Source organism: Equus asinus, chromosome 24 (genome assembly GCF_041296235.1).
Source record: "Equus asinus isolate D_3611 breed Donkey chromosome 24, EquAss-T2T_v2, whole genome shotgun sequence".
Lineage (NCBI taxonomy): Eukaryota > Metazoa > Chordata > Mammalia > Perissodactyla > Equidae > Equus > Equus asinus.
This window is the reverse complement of record NC_091813.1, coordinates 38533071-38560114: the sequence shown is the minus strand read 5'-3', so window position 1 is coordinate 38560114 and position 27044 is coordinate 38533071. Positions and strand designations below refer to the sequence as shown.

The 27044-nt window shown below is 35.7% G+C and overlaps 1 protein-coding gene across 5 annotated transcripts in view; it reads right to left on the bottom strand.

Annotated features, from left to right (window-relative positions):
- Window positions 1–27044, bottom strand: part of GRIK2 (glutamate ionotropic receptor kainate type subunit 2) — a 627117-nt gene that overhangs the window by 187867 nt on the left and 412206 nt on the right. For all 5 annotated transcript variants that reach the window (XM_014841096.3, XM_070496405.1, XM_070496406.1 and 2 more), the window contains exon 11: window positions 9998–10204. In XM_014841096.3, the coding sequence (XP_014696582.3) occupies window positions 9998–10204 (207 nt within the window). The remainder of the gene's footprint in view (window positions 1–9997; window positions 10205–27044) is intronic.

Here is a 27044-nt window from a genome sequence, read left to right as displayed (position 1 = left end):
AATATTTGATTTCCTCCCTAGAATATAATAAAAGAGCAATCAGGAGGCAAAAGCAAAGTATAGTGAGGTCCTCTAAGGCTCATTTATGATCATGAAAGGCTTGATAGTGTTAAATACCAATTGCAATGCTAAGGCAGCCTGCTGGGAAGCATTCTAGTATTTTCAGTAATAGCTGGGAAACCACAGCATCACCGGTCTTCTTAAAAACAAAGTAAAATACCAGTCAATTAGATCCCAACAGACTTCCCACTTTGTCATAGCTACTTTATAAACTGAAGCCGAATTTCTACCTCATTCTGTCTTTTTTTAAAAAAATCTGTCAAATGATCAAGTTTTTGTGTATTTGCTTTTAAAATGTCAACCACACTTGAAGACATAAAAAGGAGCCTCATTAAAAAGAATAAATGCTTTTATTGACCAATACACTCTCTTAGCGACCACAAATGGTTAATGAGACTAAAACACAAGTCTCTTTAAGCACAAAGAAGTTATAAAGTTGTTTGGCATCTCTAAAAGAGCTAAGCTTTAAATGCTACTTTTAAAAAGACACTTCTCATAGTCTGCTGTATGCAATTCTAATGAGGTAAAGGGACTGAAAATTTGGCCTTAAAAATCTCTCCCTTTTTTAGTTGTAATCATAAAAAGATTGCCCTTTTTCTTTGACAACATTATTTCACACATATAGTCAATTATTTGTTTTAAATATATTATAATCATGGTTCAATAGTAGTCTGGTAAACTAGCTCATAGTGTTTAACAGCCAAGATAAAGCAACACAAAAGAGAACATTTGGTACCCTTTTGGATATAGTAACAGTAACAGTCATAATAATAATAATAATAATAACAATAACTACTTATCTTGAGTGTTTCCTATTTGCCAGGCAACACACTAAGACTTGGGCATGCATTCATGTCCTAAACTAGAGTCAGCTTCTCAAATATGATTTGAAAATTCCTTAAACAGCCCAGTCAGAGAACTGAATTCAGCTTCTATAGTTGCACACCAGGTTAAGTAGTGGTTTTTTGACTAGGGTTAGTTTGTTTTTTTTTTTAAATCTGTATCTCTATACATGAGAGTATCCACCTGCGCAGGAGCTTTTCACACAGTAAGTCATGAGACCTACAGTGGACTCAGCATCACTTTCCAACACTTAAACTGTTCTTTCTTCCTGTCACTGTCCTTCTCCCCTTCCCTGTCTCTCACCCATCTATCCCCCATCTCTGCCATCCCATTGATGAATTTGACGAAGTTAAAAATGCCTACAGTACTGCTCCACGCTTGGGCCTTAACATTTAATCCACACCATCAGTCTGTGAGGTGAGTATCATTATTCCCATTGTACATATAATAAAACTGCTTTGAAGACAGACTAAATAACTTTCCCAAGGCTGTACAGCATAAATAGATGGATCGATAGATAGATGATAGATAGCACCCAAATTTCCACAGATATGAAGTAACCGTAGATCTTCAGCTATGAGTACACAGTATCCCCTTACACATTTTATCAGCATTTTGACGCTAGGTCAGAGAAGGCCAAGCAGAGCACTGGCTGAAGAGCATGCTGAAATTTGCCTCCAGCTGAAGCTTTTTCTATGTGAAGGGTGAAAGGATAAAGAATTTCAAGTAACAAGGGAAGTTGTGATGAAGGACCAGAAGTAGTAGTTCCACAAGTGTTCAAAAAAGTGGGCTCATTAAAGGAATGATGTGGTCAGGAAAAGCCCTATGGAGTAGGGTCCTAACACGGAACCCTGGAGGTGGACTTTAAATAGGTGACAAGGTGAGAGAGCTTAAAGGGGAGTACTTGAAATTTTATGCTGCAACCTTTTGGTATCTCTGCAATGCTTTGAGTGGGAAAGTTTTGAGGAGACATTGGTGATTAGATAAGAATCTGACTATAATGTATAGGTTGATTCCTAAAGAAGAGGCAGGAAATACATAATAAAGACACAACGAGGTGGCAAGAGTTTCTACTAGATTGGCGGATGCAAAACGGGAAGGTAGAGACAGATCTGAGGTCTATTTTTAATTTGCACATACAACAGACTTTTCACATTGCTTTATTAACTTATGTATGGATGTCTACAACCATAAATCTTCCTGAAGTTTTCCACTGCCAAGGCAAACATCACCAGAGATTTGAAAGTAATTTAACTGCCCTTGTCTCCTTTAAGCAGTCCCATAATAATACGTTTTGCTAGCTTATTGCAGCTTAGGTATTTTCTCTCATGCTTATGAATAACTCAAGTTGGCTTTATGAATAACATACTCACAATTGTTGTCTCATGAGCCCATAAGTGAGTTATTAGCCATAAGGAATACACAACCCAAAGCTACAAGTGAAATTTATGCCCGACTTAATATGATGGTTGCATTAGCAAATTTCTGTGTACTCATCTCTACTATGTCAGGTTCAGTAGCTAAGCTTGCTTTCAAGAAGGAAAAAATCGATAGAATATTTCATAAAATATTATACAACAAATAATGATGCTTTAATTTCAAGAAGAAATATGGCACTGTTTATTTTTTTACTTGCTCCTTGATGCTTTCATTGGGGCCCTTGGAAGGCAGCATAAGAATTAAAAGCATTTGGAAAATATGTAACATATTTTCTAAGGAGCGTGGTACTTGAATTAAACATTTGTTGTCAAAAATTTGTGTCATACCTTCAATAAATATTCTTGAATGCTGAACATTTCTGCAATTTTATTATTTGTGTCTCCCGGTTATTTTCACTATATTTGAAGCAAATGCACACTACCAAGCATAAACCACAATACAGAGGAGTTCGGATGCAGTGAATCGATAGGGCAAAAGAGTGTCCTGATTTAGATTTTAATCAGTTTGATGATTCACAAAAGCTATCAACTTTTAAAGCTACGTGACAAACTTCAAATAGAATGGCCCAGGTCACCAATCATCATGGGTGGTTCTGGGCAATCTTTATTTAAAAAAAATTATTTGAGAAGTGTTGGATTAAGTTTTTTAAGGATTTAAGCGAGGAAAATAAATCTCTTCACTTTCAGTCTTATATATAACTCTAATTTGACACAATACCAAATCATAAAATAAATTTAAGGAGGTCCAAAAACATTTTAATTTTTTCTATAATCATTTCTTTGATTTAAAAAAGTTAAACAGTAATTTTCAAAAAAACCAAAATGAGTGTCCCTGCTTTGCTGGTCTCCTAAACATCGTTTTTCCCATTTATCTTACCTACTGCTCATTTAATAGTGACTTTATTGTCTATTAATTCTTCCCTATGTTTAATTAATTCTAATATAAAACTACCATTCACAAGACATAGGTCATTTAGGTAAGAAACCACTGAGATATTTGAATACCAAAGGTTTCAATAGATAAACTTTGCATTAAAACTTAACACTAATTTTACTGACTATGATTCGATTCAAAATTAATATCAATAGCAACCATAATCCCTACATCTTTCTCACTGTAATAGTGTCTAAATGTTTTACTTTTCAGTCTCAACGAGAATATTCATTAACACTATAATGGAAAGAATAAGTAAGAAGACACAAAGTTTGATCATATTAGTTATGTCTCTATTATCTACTATATGTCAGGCACTGCATTAGGAAATTTATATATATCATTCCTAATCATTAATATGCTATCATTATCTCTATTTTATTTATTTATTTATTTTTTTGCTGAGGAAGATTCACCCTGAGATAATATCTGTGCCAATCTTCCTCCATTTTTTAGTATGTGGGCTGCCAGCACAGCATGGCCACTAACAGAGTAGGTAGGTCTGTGCCCAGGAACGGAACCTGGGCCACAAAAACGAAGTGCACTGAACTTATCCACTAGGCTACCAGGTCTGGCCTTCTATTTTATTTTTGAGAAACTAAGGCTCAAAGAGTTTCAGGCGATGTGCCCAAAGCATAAAACTATGTAATAGAAGAATTAGGATTTGAAGCCACATCTGTCTTACCAAGTACTTACTAGCACACCATGTTGTGCAGCTCTGCTCTGGAGATGATAGGGGAGGAAGGTGTTTTCAGAGGGGAAGACGTCATTTTTCAAGGACTAACAATGCCTCGGGGAACCCTTTCTCCTAATATCTGTTTGAAGTTGTAACTTCATATTGCACCACCAAGAACGGTCCCTGATTATATATTTATATATATATATATATAATATATAGATTATAATAAATTTGAGAGATCATACCAAACCCTATACATCGAGTGTCCTCTTGAGAAGGAAGAATGGAGAAGGTGGTAAAACCAACTGTTACTAAAATAACAGACTTGCAACTGTAAGGGCAAATACAAATTAAAAATAAGAGACTCAGTTCTCCCTGTTAAAAATAAAGGAAGAGACTCCCTCCTCTTTTCTTAGATCATTTATTTTAGAAAACTTCTAATTGTAAGTCTTTTACCTCTCTCTTCAAAATGTATATAAATCTTTAAAAAGTTGTTAAGCCTTTTGACAGTTTTCCAACCCAGGAATGCCCTTCCTAAGGGCCTAGGAAGTATCTCTTTGAAACGGAATCACCAAGGAAGATAGCACTCCATCTCCAAGTTTCTGTGGGAAGGTAGAAGCCTAACCTTGGTGGATGGGTGCCTAAAACCTATTTGTTGTCAAAAAGATTATTTTTCCATTGGATAAAGTCAATTAGCTAGCACAGAAGATCGCCCTAATTACCAAATGACTGTGGTATGAACTATGTATGATAAATGGTGCTTTCAAGTCTTCTTGAGGACTAGTTACTATTTATCTTGAATACATGTATGTAGTGGGTTGCATCTGCTTGGTTATATATAAAAGGATAAAATTTCTTTCTGTCTTTGCAATCTCTTAGCAAACTGACTGTAGTGTGTATCACATTCTGGTTTATTGCTTATTCAATAATAAAATTATTTCTTCGTCTTCTACCTTCGTGGAGAGGCATTCTCGGTTGGGAGGAGATTTTGTTTTTAATTATATTTCCCCATCAGAGCACTGTCATATAGTCTCTGAATGGTTATTTCCCTTCTACTAAACCTAGAAAATATAGAAAATGGTCTGGCATATAGCTGGAATAAAATAAATAGTTGTCTCTGCACCTAAGTCCACATAAAAATTACAAGTAGCACAATTCAGATGGGGCTGACTCTATCCCACAGTTCCAATTGTGGACACACGACCCAGGTCTGGTCATTTAGATTACCACCTCTGCAATCCCAGTCTTATGGACTAGACAACAGATGGGCAGATGGTCCAAGTTGGTCCAGCTGACACCCCTCCCCCACTCCCCAGCACCCGCCATGGATTTTGCAGAAAGTTTGGCAAAAGTAGACCTCTATCTCTTTCAAAAGGAGGATTCTAAAAGCCAGGTAAGCATAGGGCAGAGTTTCCCAACTTCAGTACGATTGACACTGGGCAAAATAATTCTCTGTTGTGAGGAGCTATCTTGTGCATCTCTAGCCTCTACCCCTAGATGGCAGTAGCAGCATCTCCCCCTTTCCCTAAATTGTGACAATAAAAATGTCTCCCAACATTGCCAAAAGTCTCTTGAGGAAAAAACTGTCTCCAGTTGAGAACCACTGGCCTAGAGCCACCATGTGCCTCTTCTGTTACCATGTGGAAAGAAATTGCTTAAGAATAAAACCTACAGAGAAGAGAGTAAAGCGGAGAGATAACAAGGCAGAGAGAGGCCACGCATTAATAGCATATTTTAAGACCTTGGATCCAACTATATTTGAAGTGAAAACCACTACTGGATGTTTTTAGTAATGTGGGGCTTTTTAAAAAATATATATTTGTGTAGGCTATTTTTAGCCATGTTTCTTACATTTGCAACTGAAATAGTCCTGATTGATATTATAAACTACCGTATAACTTACATTCAAGTAAGTAGGATAGATATTAAGCTGATAATTAAAATAAAGTGTGATACGTGTTATACACGAAGAGTAATATGGAAACTCATAGCAGGTGGGCCTCCCGGAGTGGGGTGGGAAGCCTCATCAGGGAAGAGTTTCTGAAGCTAAGTAGAAGTAATTCAGATGAAATGAGCTGGGTGGGGGTCGCGGAGAGCGCTGCAGACAGAGAACTAACCAGGAGGCAAAGGAGAAGAAGACTGATAAAAATCCACATGGATATGGCTGGAGAGAGCGGAATAGATGAAAATATAGAAAAGTGTGCCAGTTAGTGTCTCAACAGAAATGCGATGGCACCCTCAAATGATGATAACTGAACAGGATTTATTTACAAAGGGACTAATTCGTTCTCAAACTTCAGGGAACATCAGAATCACCAGTAGGGCTTGTTAAAATAGAGATTGCTGTGATCTACCCCAGAATTTCAGATGCAGTAGGTCTAGAGTAGGCCCTGGAAATTTGCATTTCTAACAAGTTCGAAAGTGATACTGATTCTGCAGGTCTGTGGAACATATGTTGAGAACCACTGGTGTAGGAAATTTTAAGGGATGGTGCAGCAACCCAAGGCTAGTAGCAGCCAAGCTGCAACTACCCCTAAGGTTCAAAGAAAAAAAAGCTATGTAGGGTGTAAATTGGAACTGACAACAGGAGAGGGATTTGCGTAGAGCAGGCATCGTTATGAGAAACTGTGACATTCAATGTAGGGACGCAAACCAACCCAAGGCAACATCTCAGGCAGCAAGGAGGAAAGGAAATATCCTGACCTCACTCTCCTGCTGCCTTGGATCTCTGGCTGGGGAGCCCTGTTGATTTGCTCTGTAAAGGACAAACTCCCAAATCAGAAAGCAGGGGGAGGAGGTCTGAGAGCAGATCTGGAGGGTCAAAAAGAAGACTTCCATAGGAGATGAACAATAACCAAATGTGGAAGGGCTTGTAAATATGTTATATAGTTGGTCCTGTATCCTTAGGACAATGGAAACTCCTGAAAGATTTTATGCAAAAGAAGGGTATGATCAGATTTCTCCTACTGAAACAAGACTCTAGCTGAATGATACATATAGATAGTGGATTAGAAGGGAAAGACCCTCATATTGGAATATTATTCCAAGTGACAGTGGAGATGGAGACAAGTGGGCAGCTTTCAGAATTACTTAAGAAATACACTCAATAAAAAATTCAGAAATGACTACTAAATTTTTGGCTTGGGAGCCCTACTGAATTTTCATGTCATGTACTGATAAAGGAAACTCTTCAGAAGGAACAGCTTCAGGAGAGATAAATAATAAATTCAGCAGGAAACACGCTGCTTTTGAAGTGTGTATGAGCCATTTAAGTGGAAAATATACCAGAGGTAGTTAGACACATGGGTCAAGGCTTGGGGCTGAAGATGTTGAATGGTGGAATTTCCATATGAGAATGATAATCAAGCTATGAGAGAGGGTAATCTTTCCGAGGAAAGTAAGGAGAGGGAAAAGTTTAGGGTGTTGATCTGATTATCAGCAAATTGTTACTTTACACTGAAATCAGCATATTCATGAGCATGCAAACTAAGTTGAGGCTGTACAAAGAAAAATACCTGACTATAATCATCACTCTTTTGATATGACTCATGCTAAACATTAAAAACCAAGGCCAGCCCAACAACATGGGATAGGAAGAAAGAGTATACATACTAGGACAGGACAGCACTGTAGTCAGGGAAAATAAAAGGTGAAGTGACAGGTATGGCATCAAGAAGAATAAAATGATTAAATAACTTGAAGACCTCATCAGTGGTCTCAACTCAATACCAAAAATATTTTTTGAGAAATTAATATCAAATTATAATACTCCTTTACTATGCTTTCATTTGGTGTGCCGTCATCTTTTATGCCATAGTTCTAAATCATTATTTCCTAACCTTCATTTTCTACTCTATAATTTCCTTGAAGAAATATACAGATAGGAAATCAAAAAGGAATCTAAAACTTTTAATCAATTTTGAACCCCAAACGCTTAATAAAAAGAACATTAACTAAGCACCTAAGACAAATATATACATAAAGGCATTGGTGATCTAAAATTCTTGTGTTCTGACTAAAATAAAAGCCTAACACAAGCTACTTATCCAAAGATTCTATAGTGAATATCCATTGTTTTGGTCTGTGCAGCATCCATTCCACTTTCTTCAAGTATAAACACCCTGATTTTCCTTTGAAAACCCACAATTCCCCCACTTTAAATCTATGAGGTTTTGAAGGGGCTGACTCCACCCCCTAGTTTCTTGAGTGAGTATATGCCCCAGGATATCCAATGAGAACACCACTTCTCTCGGAATAGGATAATTGGTTCAGGATTTAGTTTATGACCTAGGTCAGGCCAATGAAACCAAATTTAGGGTTTATTGATGAAATTATAGGGTACAGGTGCTATATTTCTACCTGGATGGTTAATCTAGAATTGCTGGCAGCAATTGTTCTTGCCACCTCTTGGGAGGCATGCATCTAAGAGTAAAACAAATACAGGGAAGCAAAGACTAAATTGGGGCAAAAGACCAGAGACTAAATCTTGATACTTTAAATCCAGCCACATCACCTTTGGACTTCACAAAGATGTAAACCAATAAAGTATCATTTTTGCTTAAAGCAGCTTGAGTTAGGTTTCTGATAGTTACTGCTATATTAAGAGAAACTAACATAAAGTTTAAGGTTTTATGTTTGATTCTAAATCATATATATATATATATTCCAATATTTTCATTTTATAAAGGATTTTACAAAGTTAAAATATAAATGTACCATTTAAGCAGAATTTGTGAGAAATAATCAAGTCTAAAACTTAAGGATCTTATTGAGAAAATTCCCAATCATTAAAAGAAATATATTGAAAATTTGAAGAAAAAGAAATTTAAAACATGATAGTTTGTGTTATTATTCTGCTTCTAACCAAGGCCTGATATTTCTTTCTTGATAGATAGATAGATAGATAGAAATCTCTTATTTCCTTCTTAATAAGGAACTTTGTAATTAATAACAATAAAGTACTTTCAAAATGCTTTGAAAATTACCTATATTTCTACTTCCATAGGTAAGAATTTTTACTTAGGGTACAGTTCACAATGTTTTTTAAAAGAAAATTATTTTTATTATTTTATAAAATTCTTAGCAATAACTACATGCCTTAATATTATGGAAAATGACAAAATAAACTTAAATGTTACAAAAAACAAAGTCAAATACATTGTTATAATACTTAAAAAATAAGAGCTTATTTCAAAGAAATGAATTAATTGACATAATCCACTGAGGAATTATGAGATAATCGTTTCCTGGATGAAAAGGAATGCCTGGCTATTCAATTACAAAAATAAAATAAAATTTCTATCCTCCTACTTCCATATGCTTAATATTCTTGCTTTATTTTATATAGCATCTTATTCCATGCTTTTTACATATAGATTTATCTCCTCTCTAAAGATAAGAAGTTTCTTATCCCAGTATAGAAAATTTTTATAAAGAAATTTAGAGTTTATATCACTCATTCTCTCTATTGATTAGAAGGTTAGCATAATAAAAGTGAATAAGAAATTCATTGTTGGGAAACTACAGTCTAATTTGCAGATTAAGACCAAATATTTCAAGATATTAAATCGCTTAAACACAAGTTAATTTAAGACAGACTTCTCTCTCTAATAGAACTATACTTCCCTCTTAAATTCTATATATTTAATAACAAAAATAATATATACTTTGAATAAAATTATTGAAGGAAATTCATATTTGAAATATATTACTGCTCTTTGACATTATTAATCCCTAACCATCAAAAATTTTTTTTTTAAAGATTTTAATTTTTTCCTTTTTCTCCCCAAAGCCCCCCAGTACATAGTTGTGTATTCTTCATTGTGGGTCTAGTTGTGGTATGTGGAACGCTGCCTCAGGGTGGTTTGACAAGCAGTGCCATGTCCGCGCCCAGGATTCGAACCAACGAAACACTGGGCTGCCTGCAGTGGAGTGCGCGAACTTAACCACTCAGCCACGGCGCCAGCCCGCATCAAAAATTTTTAAAAAGTAAATCTTTTAGCCATCTTCCAAATGTAATACATAATGAGAAGAGGGACTTACATGATCAATTAGCTCACGGACCATTCCATTCCATTGTCCATTGGCATCATCCTGGGCTCCATATTTCCCGTCCTCCACAAGTCTAATTTCATATGTAAAACCAAGAATTGTAGACAATTCTCTGAGGAGGTCAATGCAATAGCCCTCAAATCGATCATTCCCATAAAGGGGTTTGTCAGACTTCTTAAACAGGACATAGGGTTCTTCCTGGAAACAGTGAACATGAAGGTAGGAGGTATTAGTTAGTCACGAAACTTATCAGAATTATACTTTCCTTAGAAGATAGAAAATGTCATGTTAATTTAGGACAGCAGTCAATTTTATTTTCTTCTAAATTGTAATTAATATAGTTTGAAATACTAAGAAGGCAGATTACTTTGAGAATATTTGTGCCTCATAAGAGAATATACATCTTAGAGATATAATATATATAATAAATACTATTTAATGTGATATTTGTGATACAATGTATAATACATAAGATATAATTACAATACCCCAATTTGAATTAGACTATTTAATCAATATCTAGCATACTGTTTCAGTGGGATCTATTGATGAAAGAATGAAAAACATCATTGCCTAATTTCCTACCATGTGCTAAGAACTGCAGTAGGGACTTTTATATATATTATCACAATTTGTCCTAACAACCATGAAAATTACAACTACTATACTTAATTATAGGAGAAAAAGTAGTAGCTTACTTTAGAATATAGAAAAAGAAACTAACACTTATCACGTACTTATGCATTCATCTAACATTTTATGGAACACCTACTGTAAGCCAGCCCTTCTCTATATAAAAGAGAAATCTTGAGTCATGAAGTTCATAATATAGAGGAGGAAACCAATAATAAATGTCTAAACAAATAGAACATATAACTTCAGATGTTGATAAATGGTGCAAAAACATAAAATAGGACAATAAGATACAGAACAACCACAAGGTCCTTGGCAAGACGAAGGAAAAATAAGACAAAATTGAATCATATGCCTGGAAGTCTTCTCTGAGGAGATGAGAGATGAGGTAGAACCTAAAAGATGAGAAGCAATCTAGCCGTTTGAAAATCTGAAAGAAGAGCATTTCAAGCTAAGGACACAGCAAGTAAAAAGCCCTAGACCAAAATGGCACTGGAGTGTTCCAGAAAGAGGACAGCAGCCATCAATATGACTGAAGGCACATCCAGTAATTGAGGGAATTAGTTGAATGAGATGAGACTGAAAAGAAAGTGAGAAGCCAAATCCTGTAAGGCTCTGCAAAGCAGTCCCTATTAATAATTTGTATGTTTAACTAAGTGCCAAGAGAATCCATGCATTAGCATATTTTATTGGGAACAGGTGGATCAGGGTACAGCGGACTATGCTGTAAATAAACTAGGGTTCAACTGACTCTACTACTTACTATTTGACCATGGGCAAAGCCTCTGGAAGCTGCTCTCTTAGAGAAAGACACAACAAAGTGAAAAATCTTAGGAGGCTGCCATGCCAGTCTATCCAGGAATGCAATGATCCTCTTTGCAACCCCTGGAGAACAACAGTCATTCCATGAGGGCCATCATACCTAGAGTTTTGGACATGACAGTACAGTCCTGCACTGTATAATGATGTTTTGGTCAACAACGGACTGAATATGCAACAGTGGTCCCATAAGATTAGTGCCACACTGCCTAGGTGTGTAGCAGACTTTACCATCTAGGTTTGTGTAGGTACACCCTATGATGCTCACACAATGATGATATTGCCTAACAACACATTTCTCAGACAGTATTCCTGTCATTAAGCAATGCATGACTATAATGTGGGAGCTTGCCCATACTCATCTCAGAAAAAAGACTAAGTCCATCTTCCTTCCCATCCCTGTTGACCTGGCATATCCCTCTACAATTTCATGCACACTCTAACCTGACCATTTGCCTTTCATTTTGATGCTCCACTGTGCTAAATAAATCCTGTGCAGAGATCAGCACATTGTTCTACATCTTCACGTAATTTCTGGAATGCCCCTTCCACCTCCCTGCTTTACTGGACTATACCCTGAAGACACACTTCTCCTTCAGCTCTCTGTCACAGAGACTATCTTCAGTGTCACCTCCACATCTCTCAAACACAGACACATTAGGTGTCTTACCTGCCCCTCATTGCTGCCACAGAATATTTCTTCCCCTGCCTTCTGTGATAATCTCTGCTTCTCTGAGGTTCATGCCACCCTACTGCACCAGACTCTCTTTATATTTGCTGTCATTCAATGAAATATGAATCAGAAGATTTACTACATGGGAAGGGAAGCCTTTACTTTTCAAGTTTTTAACTACTGGATGACAATTTTCTCTCTTTTCCAACTCTTTTTTTTCTTGTTTTCAAACTAAATTTAATTTGTTTTATTAATATTACTATAAAGCTTCCTTTTTTAGCTGCAATTTTTTTTTAAATTGAGGTTAACATTGATTTATATCATATAAAACAACAAATGGGACTACACCAAACTAAAAACCTTCTACACAGCAAAGAAAAACATCAACAAAACAAAAAGACAATCTAACAATTGGGAGAAGATATTTGCAAACCATATATCTGATAAAAGGTTAATGTCCAAAATATATAAAGAATTCATACATCTCAACAACAAAGAAAGAGCCCAATTAAAAAATGGGCAAAAGATCTGAATAGACATGTTTCCAAAGAAGATATACAGATGGCCAACAGGCACATGAAAAGGTGTTCAATATCACTATTAGGGAAATGCAAATCAAAACTACAATGAGATATCACCTCACACATATCAGAATGGCTATAATCAACAAGACAAGAAATAAGTGTTGGAGAGGATGTGGAGAAAAAGGAATTCTCATACACAATGTAAAGTGGTGCAGCCACTATGGAGAACACTATAGAGATGCATGAAAAAATTAAGAATAGAACTTCCATATGATCCAGCTATTCCACTGTCATGTATTTATCCAAAAAACAAGAATATGTAAAGATACATGCACCCCTATGGTCACTGCAACATTATTCACAATAGCCAAGACTTGGAGACAATCTAAGTGTCCATCAAAGGATGACTGGATAGAGAAGATGTGGTATATATACACAATGGAATACTACTCAGCTATAAAAAATGATGAAGTCTTGCCATTTGTGACAACATAGATGGACCTTGAGGGTATTATGCTAAGTGAAATAAGTCAGATGGAGAATGTCAAATACCATATGATCTCACTCATAAGTAGAACATAAAAACGACAAACAAACACATAGATACAGAGATTAGATTGGTGGTACCAGAGGGGAAGGGGGAGGGGAAAGAGGTGACAGGGCATACACGTACAATGATGGATGGAAATTAGTCTTTGGGTGGTGAACATGATGTAGTCTACACAGAAATCAAGATATAATGACGTACATCTTTTCCAACTCCTATTGACATTTCTATGTATTCAAAATCTACCTAGATAAAACATCCAACATGATCGGTCTCAAACATTTTACCTGCTCATTGCCAAATCCTTTCCCTCATTGGAATTTAGCCACCCTCTCCCATGATCAAAACTGCACTCTGCATTTGTCACAAAATGATCTACTTCTGTACCGGAATTTCTAATAGCCCATTCATCCAGCTCATTGTTCAATCACACCTGTGCCTACAATTCTTCAGTCCCATAAAGACCTCTAATCCAGTTACCCCCACACTTTCCCACTATCCAACAACCCCCTCCTGACCTCACTTCAATGTCTGACCTAGATCCCATAGTCCATTAATATAATTTCTATACTATATGCATTTTCAAGTCCTTCACCCCTCTTCCGCTGGGGTATTCAGCCTCACAAAAACTATGTGTCACATGATTTTTTGTCTTCTCCGTGGCTACTCCTAAAGAGTGGAACATTGCTAATTGTCTCCACTTAAAATTAATACCCTCAAATGTTTTATGGTAGGATGTATTTCCAACTCTATGAGATGAACATTTCATCCATTTTTCTTTATACTCACATCTTCCCACTGTAACTCCTAGTTGAGTAGCTCAGTAAGAAAATAAAAGCAATCACATGTGATGCCTTTACCTTGCTACCACAAGCCCCATCAAACCCACTTATCTGTACTCATTTTCTCTTCCCTTTGTCTACTGCTATGAAAGATCACTCTGCTTATCGGACCAATCCCTAGACTTATGTTCTGATTCTTGTATTAGTCAGGGTCAGTGGCAAACAGGATGCCTCTTTGAGCAGAGTAGTGATCTTCAGTTGAGAAATACAGCCAATCTAAGGCAACCACAGGAGGGATCCATGGGAATAGAAACCATGACTTTACTTTCCTCTCTTTCTTCAATTTCCTGCTAGGAAATCATTCAAAAAGCCAGAGGTTACAGGAGTTTATTGATATAATCTATACAGGTCAGCTCCTGGGACAGAGAATAGGGTGAAGAAGAGTGGAGAATGGATCGGGAGGGACAAAAAGGGAGATATATCGCACATTCTCATCACCTTTTACTTGCTCCAAGATGTATTAACTGAATCATCTTCCCTCTCCTTCATAAGCCATCTGTGCCTTTATATAGAATTAGTTTCAAAATATATGTACTTGTTCCAATAACCTGTCCTTTATCTCACAACCCCCTTCTGCCATAGCCTAATTTTTCTGTTTGTCTTCATAGACAATTATCTAGAAAGAGTTGTCTACACATGCTACTTTAATTTATTCATGTCCCATTTGCTAGTCCATCCATTCTACTCTCACTCCACTTAATTCCCTTGACTATCTCCAGTTCACTGAATCCAATAGACATGGCTCTGTTCTCTTTCTACGCAGCCTCTCAGGTTCACTTAACACGATTAACTATTCCTCATGATCTTTTTTTTTTAACACTCCCCTCCTTGCCTTTGCCACCAATCTCCCTTGGCTTCCCGTCTACCACAACGAGAACACCCTCGCAGGATCTTTGCCACTGTTTCTTTTCTGCCTTATTCTAAATGTCAGTGACCCTTAAGAGTTGGCTATGGCCCCTCTCCCCTTCTTTTCTTAAAATTTATCCCTAAATAATTTTACACACACCCATAAAATTCAATAACATCTTTATGCTGATGACTCCAAACTATATATATATCTGACCCAGACCCCTCCAAGTGAGCCTTGGGCACATATCTAGCAGCAGTTGTTAGCACCACTTAATGTCTCATAGGCATCTTACATCCTTTAATTCCCACATGGAATTCTTATTCCCCCCAAAACTTGTACACCTTTTCTCTGCTTTCAGAAAATGGCACCATTATCTACCCAGTTACTTAAGACATTATCCTTGCTTCCCTTTCTTTTAGCTCACTCACTATAGAGCAACAAAAGTGATCTTCTTAAAGAATACATTGGATTATACCCCCCCCCCACTACTTCAAACCATCCAATAGATTGCCAATGCTTTTAGAATAACATTCAAATTCCCTGTCACGACCCTTGAAACCTGTTGTTCTACCACTGTTCACTATTCTTATCTTGGTAAATGGCTCCAGTATTCACAAAATCGATCAAGTCAAAATCCATGGAATCACTCACTCTGTGTCCTATCCTTTGGAAATCCTGCAAGTGATTCCGTCAAAACATATCCTGAACCTATCAATTTCTTTCCACCATTCTGTCTACCATCATGTTTCATGCGATCTGTGTTTCTCATCTGGATTCCTGAGTAGCCTCCTACCTCTCCTTTTCATTTACATGTTCCTACGGTCCATGTTCTATAGAAAGTCATAGTGATCTTTCAAAAATTAAATATTATTTTATCATGCATCTCCTTGAAACCCAACAGTGGCTCTTCACTAAAACTAGAATAAAAGCAAAGCTGCTCACTCTGACCTTTAAGACCCTGTCCACTTTCCTCTCTGAACTTAGCTTCTCATTCCTCTCTTTCATTATATTCCAGACACATTGGTTTTCCTTCTGGTCCTCAAACTTGCCAAACTCATTCTTGACTTGAGGTCTTTGTATTGCCTTCCCTTCCTGCCTTTCTGACTGGGAGGGTTTTCCTAAGATCTTCACATGGCTATTTCATTCTCATCATTCAGGTCTCTGTTCAAGTATCAATTCTCCAGACAAAACACACTGTATATAAATTATATGTCCCTTCTATGTTATTCTCCATTGTTTTGCCTTGCTTTGTTTTCCTCATAGCATTAATCCCAATCTGAAATATATATGTGTGAATGTATGTATGTATGTATTGGTGTGTGTGTTTCTTTCTTCCTCTATCAGAATATAAACTCATCAGTGTAGAGACATTGAAGGTTATGTCCATTAATATATCTCAGCATCTATAAAAATGACTGGCAACTAGTTTGGTGCTGAAAAAACATGTGCTAAATGAATAAAGTATCATAATGGCTTACACTCTACCTTCCCGTCTCCAACTTCATCTTCTCTTGAAATTCTAAATGTCTTCTTTTCAGAACGGAATGGAGGTTTCTCGAGTACCAAGCTATTTTTTGCCTCAGAGCCTTTTAACATATTGTACCATCTGTCTATATTGCCCTTCAAATGGTGAGGTTCCTTACTTCCTTTAAGGCTCAAATTAAATGTGAAACCTTTCCTGGGCTCCTTATCTAAAGAAAATCCTATTATTCTCTATCTCAGGACTTTATTTCTTTTCTCATAATAGTTCATTAATCTTCAATTATTTGATTTATTTGTTGGCTTACTTGCTTTTTGTTTGTCTCACTCCCCTGGAATTATAATATCCATATTGACTCATTATAGTATCTCTTGTGCCTAAGACAATGACTAGCACATAATAGGTACTAAGTAAATATTAACTGAATAAATGATTGATAAATTAGTGAATTCTCTGACTCAATATTTTCATCTCTAAGTGAATTTAACAAGATTTTAAAGTCACATTGAGAATTAAATAAAAGGAACCTGATAAATACCAGCTTATTAATATTATTTCATTATTTTAGCTTACCAATAATTTTCAATGGACTTTCTTTTAGTGGGGAAGATGGGCCTTGAACTAACATCTATTGCCAATTTCCCTCTTCATGCTTGAGGAAGATTGTCATTGAGCTAACATCTGTGCCAGTCTTTCCGTATTTTGTATGTGGGACACCACCACAGCATGGCTTGATGAGCAGTGTGTATGCCCATGCCTGGGATCTGAACCCACGAATCCCTAGCTGTCAAAGCAGAGTGTACAAACTTAACCACTATGCAACAGGGGCAGCCCCTCAATGGACTTTTAATACACTTTATTTTTAATACACTTTATTTTTAGTTTTAGGTTCATAGTAAAATTGAGTGGAAAGTACAGAGAGTTCCCCTTACCCTCTGCCCCTACGCATGCCTGATCTCCCCCACTATCAACATCCCCCACCAGAGTGGTACATTTGTTATTTCTGATGAATCTACACTGACACATCATTAATACTCAAAGTCCGTAGTTTACATTTGCCTTCACTCTTGCTGTTGGGCTTTTTGTGGGTTTTGACAAATATATAATGACATGTTGCAGTCCACTATTGTAGTATCATAGAGAACAGTGTCACTGCCCTAAAATTCCTCTGTGCTCTGCCTATTCATCCCTCTCTCCACTTTAACCTTGGCAACCACTTATCTTTTTTATTGTCTCTACAGTTTTCTCTTTTCCAGAATGTCATATAATTGGATTCATACAGTATGTAGCCTTTTCAGATTGGCTTCTTTCACTTAGTATATGCATTTAAGGTTCTCCCATGTCTTTTTATGGCTGGACAGCTCATTTCTTGTTGGTGCTGAATAACATTCTATTATCTGGATGTACCACAGTTTATTTATCTATTCACTACTGAAGGACATCTCGGTTTCTTCCAAGTTTTGCCAATTACGAATAAAGCTGCTATAAACATCCATGTGCAGGTTTTGTACAGATATAAGTTTCAACTCATTTGTATAAATACCAAGGTATTCAATTGTTAGATCATATGGCAACAGTATGTTTGGTTTCGTAAGAAATCCCAAACTGTCTTCCAAACTGGCTATACCATGTTGTCTTCCCACCAGCAATGAATGAGAGTTCCTGTTGCTCCTCATCCTGGCCAGCATGTGGTGTTGTCAGTGTTCTGGATTTTGGCCACTCTAATAGATGTGTACTGATTTTCCACTGTGGCTTTAATTCACAATTCCCCAAGGACATATGATGTTGAACATATTTTCATATGCTTCAATGGAGTTCTATTAGGACTATTTTACAGTTGTCATTTTTCAGAGAGGTTAAATAATTTCCCCAGGTCACATAACTAAGAAGAGATAACGATCAGTTAAGAAGGAATGAAGAAGAGAATTAAACTCTCTTTTCCAAATTCTAAGATACATACTTTTCCTACTATGTTATGTTGTTTTCTATACCATAAAATGACTCATGGAAAATTCATATATGCTGGTTTTTTCAATGGAATTAGGTCAAACGCATAGGAATCAGAAATTAACCTGTAACTAAATTCAAAGCTAGATATTTGGGCTTACCATAAGGCAAAAGGAGCGTTAGGATCCTGTCTAATTTTTTGGTACTATGTGATCACATATAAAATATATTCCCCAGAGGTACACAGAATACTAGGGATGTGACACATATAGTACTCTTCCATCCTCAGAGTTGTTATACCCATTTTCCTCTCTACTCTTCCTGGCCTGCTAGTCTTTTAAGTTAGAGAACACGTTTCCACAGATCACAGTTTAAATGCCCTTATTACCATGGAAAAGGAGGAAGCCCTTCAGCTAACCAGCTTTCCTGTGCTGGGCATTCATAATTCAGGCATACTCAAGTGTCTCCTTCTCTGGTTTCCAAAAACAACTTCTGAATGCTTTTTACTACTAATATTTATTATGTTGAGTAGTGAGTGCTGATTTACATATATATCTTCTGAACTAGAGTTGAGTAATTTATATGGCAAGACAGTTACTTAAATTTGCATCAAAAGCACCAAATATCAACAGGCACATAACAGTCTTACAAATAAAATGACTGCTGTAATAAATTGAATGGAAATGGATTGCTCTGGTCAATTGAGGAAGCCAAGTGAACTTGAACTTGAAGAAAAAAATTATAAGACAGGTAACTTTCCCTATGGGGTTCAGGTATGGTGGTAACAAATGGGTCCCTAACCCATGGGAGGATCAGGGTTAGGGATTTGAGAAGAACACACCATGTTCCCCTGCAGAGAAGAGAACAGCCTGAAAATTTGGGGCTGGTGGAGTGGTAACCAAAAGAAGCATGTTTGTACAATAGATTAACTCTATCAACTTCATACTTTGGCTTCAGTCAGTTTCTGAATTATAAATAAATCTATGTATATTTTTTACTTAAAAGTCACAACGATTGACCATTTGTCAATCTCCATGCACTAAGTAATAGCGCTAATATTTCCCAAGCACTTACTTTGTGCCAGGCACTCTTCTGAGTGCTTTCCTTGGATGAACTCATTTATTCCTCATTACGACCATGTGAGGTCAGTAACATTATTTATATTTTACAAATGAAGGAACTGAAAGCAGGGATGAGAAGTATTTAGCCCGATGTCAACAGCCAGTATACAACCCAGGTAGTCAGACTGCTGGACCACTCACCACCGCATGATGCTTCCCACATTAAATGGTTCCTAATGATCATGTCCAAACTCCACGTGAATTCATAAGGGCACATAACTCATTAGATAACTTAATATGCATTGTATGGTTTTATTATTATTTTTTCAATCAATGCAAAATGGTAATACATTTATTGGTTGAAAAACGCAATCAAAACAATATTTGCAGAAAAGAAGTAAATATATAATCCAGAAAATTCATTATCTACATCAAAAATTATCTTCTTTCTGCATAAGAATATGTTTTTAACATAAAAGTACAGAATTTGTGAAAAATAGCATATTTTAAGCCCATTGGATTTAGGTAGCAATATATGAGTGTCTAATAAATGTTTTTTTTCCCCTATTTGCACTATTAAATCATCATTGTCTCTATTTTAATTTTTTTTCCAAAATATTTATGGTATATCTTTCATACAAACTCACTTGAATATTGGTAAAAAATATAATGAAAGCTAGTGATTACTGAAGAATGTATGAGGCATGTGAGGGATATATGTGCACAAGGTACAAAAGTAGAGCACAAATTTAAAAAATTATTATGCTATTTAAATCTCATTAACCCAGCTTTTTGTATTAACCATAATACCTATTAATTTGGTTTCCTTCACCTCTGAGCTAATAAGAAAAATTCTGTCACAGGCAAATAAATTTGTTTTTCCCTGGGAGATTAAAAAGTCTATTTTTAGATATATATTTTAAACAGGTTTTCATATCGCTAGAAAAAATTATGTGGTCTGAGTGTATCTTTTTAGTAGGTATCTCCACAATGTCAAATGTCATTCTTCCCATATTTAATTCTGATAAGTAAGACACAGCTTTACAGCTGTGATTCCTATCGCCAGCTACACTGTGTCACAAGATAGTTTACATCGAGTTACGACTCTCCTTTAGACTCTCTTTCTCTGTTGCACACAGCACAAGGATAAATAATAACCTTGTGTAAGAAAAGAAAAATGGTACCAGAAGCAATTACTGTACCACATACTGAGTTCAATGAATAATATGATAAAACTCTCCTGGGAAACTTTACTGATTTCTCATAGAGTCTTAAATCTCCACATCAGCATTTGCTGGAGGTAAAGGCACTTCATTCCACTGGCATCTGTAATAAGGATTTGTCAGCATTTCCACTATCAACTCCAGTTTTAAGGAACCCAATAACTCATACATTTTTATCTGCATTAGACTGGGAGTTAGCACAGAATAAACCCACAACGAAGTTCTGAAAAATTGAAACATGTTTTAAGGTTGGGCGGTACAAAATGTTTTATTTAAATATAATAAAATTTTATAGTTTTTAAGTGTATGACTCATATATCCCTCAGCCCTTATCTAGAGAGAGCTAAATTATCTTACATGTGTTAACCCTTGAACTAGGATTGTCTTACCCGTAATGTTCAAAAGATAGGAAATAAAAATGTAAATTAATTTTATATGATATGTATACAATATCCCCTGGTGTTACAATGATAAGGCTAAACTAACTAATTTATTTGTTTATTCAAACATGGATGGAACGTCTACTGCATACCTGCACTCTTTCAGTCTCCAAGTAAACAACAATGAAAACCAAAACAAAACATTACCTAAAAATCCCCGCCCTTGTGAAAAATCCCTCCCGATCTAGTGATGAATTTGGGATTCTTATCTATTGCATATTATGCTGTATTATTTACATGGTTGCTTTACTTTGCTTCATTAATTACCAGAGGGGGAATATTGTTATAGAGTATATTTTTGAGAAACACGACTGTGTCTTGTTTTAGAGCATTCTGGTGAATCTCAAGACCTATGACACTGTGGACCTCAAATCATTTCTTTCAGAGAACAGAAATGGATAGTCAGTTAGCCCCAGTCTGCTTCTGAATTTACACTTATGACCATAAAACTTTTAAATTAGTTTCTGACAACTTACAGTTATAAAATAAAAGTCATGAGGATGTAACGTACAATATGGTGACTATAGTCAACAACATTATATTGCTAAAGAGAGTAAATTTTAAAAGTTCTCATCACAATAAAAAAAATTTGTAACTTTTATAGTCTCAGATGGTAACTAGACTTATTGCAGTGATCATTCTGCAGTATATACAAATATTGAATCATTTTGCTGTACACTTGAAACTAACATAAGGTTATATGTCAGTTATGGCTCAACAATATAATTAGTTTATGGCAACCACCTGAAACTCTGGTTGTTTATGGGTAACAATATCCTCAACTAAGAATAGTATTAAAGTATTTAAATTTTATGTATTTATATTTGTATTGTTAATGGCCCTTAATTTTTCCTTAATTAAGAAAAGTTGACAAAACAAACAAACATCTTTTTTTATTAGCATTCCTATGGGCCAATTGAAGGAGACACTATGGTTGCAATAATAACACCGTATTAAAATAAAGTTATGGGGATTAAAACTTAGTAGTTTATATTTTCCCAAGAATGATTTATTTCTTTTTATTTTCTGAGTCTTATGTACACACCCTCTGTAGCCTATCACTGCCCTCACACTAAAAACATTAAATAATAAATAATAACAGAGAAATTTGGTTTTCAAAGAGTGTGGAGATCAAGGTAGGTGCTATGAAGTTAATTCAAAGCAGAAGGCTAATGGATGGGCAGCATAAATGGCGGGGGCAATGATGCTGCTGAATTTTGCTCTTAAGGAAGGTGAGTCAGCTTTTTACAACTATAGAACTTACACCTTAAAATGAGGGAAAAAATCCCCAACGTTTTGCCCAAGGATGGTCAAGAGAATGCAAAGTGGAGAATCATGCTTTTTTTTTTAAATTGAGGTCATATTGGCTTATAACATTGTGTAAATTTCAGGTGTACCTTATCATATTTCAGAATCATGCTTTTAAGAGAAAGATTAAGGATGAAAGGACAGAAATACTAAGATGGATAATTCTTTAACAAATACGTGATCAGCTCACTGTAACTATCTGACCATGGCATATCCCACTGCTCTAAAAAGCAACACTCCTGGATAGATTAAGAACGCACAAAGTATTAAATGACTTGGAAAAAAAAAAACAGCTTATGATAACAATAGAAATGTTTCCTCAATACTAATGGATGTTTTCAATTGGCATGTTTTGATTTTTATTGGCTACCACTATTCCTACATGGAATAGTGACTACAAGTAAAAATGGCAGCTCCAAAGATGATCAATGAATTATCATGCTCTTCTAAGAGAGTACTTTTAAGTTTTCATATGATGTTTAACAAAATGCATGTAGATATTTACATTTGATAACCTCATGCTAAAATACATATGTAAAATATTTTTGCTGTTCATCCATCCATTCATCCACCAATGCATCCATGCATGCATTCATTAAACAAATATTTTTATGTAAGTTCTACATACAGATTTATAGAACAGAGGTCAGCAAAATTTCTCTTAAAAACCAAATAGTAAATATTTTTGGCTTTGCAGACAATATAGTTGCAACCACTCAACTCTGCAGTTGTAGAGCAAAAGCAGCCATAGAAGCAATGAATAAAGCAGCAAAAACTGTCGGAGTTTTTAGGAATCAATTTTTCAGGAACTGTGTAATCTAATAAAAACTTACAACAAGCAGAGGAATGTTTTGTGAAGACAAAAACTGCAGAATTTGGTAGAAAAGCTCTGTGGCATATCAATTTACCCTGTTACTGCTATCCTCCACTCCCCAATTCTGTAGCAGCCTTGAAAATGGCAGCCTGTGTTTCCTGGTGCAGGTTGTGGGTACCATAGTGAACAGTATGGGCCTATTCTCAAAGAAGGTAGTTTTGCATTTTGACCTGTGTGATGGTTCCCTGAAGGACTGCCTCAAGGGCTTGTCTTTGTTTCACCTACATAGGAGCTTCACCAGGGCTGAAGCTGCTTCACAGGTAGCGTTTTCATAAACATTTAAAGGCAAATATATTAGCCACTACCTCCTGAGCAAGAGATAACAGCAGGGGCAAGAAATAGATGACCAAAATGCCTGGGACAGAAGAGGCCAGGGAAAGAGATACTTGGGAGAAATACAGCTGTGAAAGCTCTAGTGTATTCAAAGAAATCTAGAATCCCATGTACATGCCTATAGCAGAATGTATATTCAGAAAAGAACTGAGAAGACCCTAAGCATTTACCTCTGGCTGGACTTCAGGCTCTGAGAAAGCAGGAAGGGAGGAAGGGTAGAATTGCATGGCTAAACAGTGATGGAATGCCCTGATATACAGACAAACTATAAAGATGGGGAGAGTTCTGTTTGTTGTTATTTTGTCTCAGAAGTTTAAGAAAATTTCAGTAAAATCATTAGAGGACCACTAACACAACAAATACAGACTTCAGTGGCCACACTCAACAAAGCATACAGACTTTACAAAATTAGTTCAGCAAGGTTACTAAGCAAACAAAAAACAACCACAATAAACAATAACAACAAATCCTAGGTGGAGGTGGAATCTGATTTACAGGATTGCTGTATAATTATACTGCAATACAATATTCAAAGTATTCAAAAATTATTCAACAAAAATTAAAACTATGGAAAGAAACAAGAAAGTGTAGCTCATTTATAGGAACTGTTCCTAACTGAGACCGGACATTGGACCTACTAGAAAAGACTTAAATCAACCGTTTCAAACATAATCAAAGTGATAAAGGAAACCGTAGACAAAGAACTGATGGAAGCCATGAGAGTGACGGCTCATCAACTAGAGAACATCAATAAAGAAATAGAAATTATAAGAAGGAACCAAATCGAAATTATGTATTTGAGGGGCCGGCCTGGTGGTGCAGCAGTTAAGTTCACATGCTCGGCTTCTCAGTGGCCCAGGGTTCACCGGTTTGGATCCGGGGAGTGGACATGGCACCACTTGGCATGCCATACTGTGGTAGGCGTCCCACATATAAAGTAGAGGAAGATGGGCACAGATGTTACCTCAGGGCCAGGCTTCCTCAGCAAAAAGAGGAGGACTGGCAGTAGTTAGCTCAGGGCTAATCTTTCTCAAAAAAAAAAAAAAAGAAATTATGTATTTGAAGATTACAACATTGAAATGAAAAATTCACTAGCAGCATTCAAGAGCAGATTTGAACAGGTGGAAGAAATAATCAGTCAACTGTTTCTGACTAAAGATAGGTCAATTGAAATTATTCTCCCTGAAGAATAGAGAGAAAAATGAATGAGGAAAAATAAAGAGAGCATAAGGGACTGTAGAACACCATCAAGTGGACTCAGAAATGCACCATGGGATTCTCAGGAAGACAAGAGAGAGAAAAGGGGTAGAAAGCATATTTGAAGAAATAATTGCCAAGTTCTCAAATTTGATGAAAAATATTGCACAAGAAACTCAATGCACTCCAAGTAGAATAAGCTGAAAGTGGTCCACATCAAGATACATTACAATTAAATTGCTAGAAGAGAAAGACAAAGAGAAAATCTTGAAACCAGCAAGAGAGAAGTGGTTTGTCACATACAGAGATGTTCAATAAGGTGCCAATTCTCATCAGAAATCATGGAGGCCAGAAAACAGCAGGTTTTTAAAGTGCTAAAAGAAAACACTGTCAGCCAAGATTCTATATCCAGCAAAAGTATCCTTCAAAAATGAAGGTGAAATTAAGACCTTCTCAGATAAACAAAAGTTAAGGGAATTTGTTTCCAGTAGACTTGCCATACAATAAATGTGAAATGGAGTTCTTTGGGCTGAAATAAAAGAACACCAGACAGTAAACTGAAGTCATAGGGAAAAATAAAAAACACACAAAAAAATCACTACATAGGTAAATATAATAACCCATATTATTTTCATTTTGGTATGTAACTCCTCTTTTTTAAAGAACATATTTAAAATTTCATGAAATGCATAAAACAATAATGATACATCTATGTTAATAAGCATACATATAAAGATGCAGTTATGACAATAACGATGTAGAGGGGGAAGAACTATATAGGAGGAAAGTTTTTGCATACTGTTGAAACTAAATTGGTATTAATTCAAACTAGATGGCTATAAACTAGGATGTTAAATGTAATCCCTATAATAACCACTGAGAAATTAAGTAAAAGATATATAGTAAAAGAGAAAGGTATCAAAACAGTACACTACAAAAAAATCAGTTAAAAACAAAAGAAGGCAGTAATGGAGGAATAGAGAAATAAAAAACATACAATACATATAGAAAACAAATAGCAAAATGGCAAAAGTAAGTCCTTTCTTAACAGTAATTACATTAAATGTAGATGGATGAAAGTCTCTGCTTAAAAGGCAATGATTGGCAGAATAAATATTAAAAAACATACATGATCTAACTATATATTATCTGCAAGAGACTTACTTTAGAACCAAAGGCAAAAATAGGTTGAAAGTGAAAGGAGGGAAAATATATTTCATGCAAATAGTTGCCAAAAGAGTGACTGTACTAATATTAAACAAATGGAGTCCAAGTCAAAAATTGTTACATGAGAAGAAGGACATAAAATATTGATAAAAGGGTCAATCCATCAAAAGGACATATAAATTACAAGCATATGAGCATCTAAAAGCAGGAACCCAAAATATATGAAGCCAAAACTGAAGGGAGAAGTAGACAGTTCTACATTAATGGTTGGACACTTCAATGTCCCACTTTCATTAACTGATAGAAGAACTAAACAAAAAATCAACAGGGAAATAAAAAACTTGAGAACAATACAATAAATCAACTAGATTTAATAAAGATATGTATAAGACTATCCCAAAACACCAGAATCCTCGTTCTCAATTGCACATAGAATGTCTTCCAGGATAGTCCATATGTTAGGGCACAGAATAATTCTCAACAAATTAAAAAAGTTGAAATCATACAAAGTGCTTGCTCTAGCCACAATGAAATGAAACTGGAAATCAACAAGAGAAGGAAATCTAGAAAATGCACAAATATGTGGCAATTGAGCAATCCACCTAGCCAATAGGCCACAGAGAAAATTAGAAAGGAAATCAGAAAATACTTTGTGATGAGTGAAAATAAAAGCAGAACATATAAAAAGTTGTTGGATGTAGTGAAAGCAGTTCTCAGAAGGAAATGTATAGCTATAAATGCTTACATTGAAAAAGAAGAAAGATCTCAAATCAATAGCCTAAACTTATACTTTAAAAAACTAGAAACATAAGATGAAACTAAACACAAACCTAGAAAAAGAAATAAACAATAAAAATTACCATGGAGACAAATGAAATAAAGAACAGGAAAACAGTAGAGGGAATCAATGAAACCAAAAGTTGGTTCTTTGAAAAGATCAACAAAATTGACAAATCTCTAGCTAGGCCAACCAAGAAAACAACTAGAGAAGTGTCAAGTGAAAGAAGCCTTTTCTACCAATCTTGTAGAAATAAAACGTTTATAAGAGAGTTATAAGAAGAATTGTACACTAACAAATTAGATAATGCAGATGAAATGAACAAATTTCTAGAAAGACACA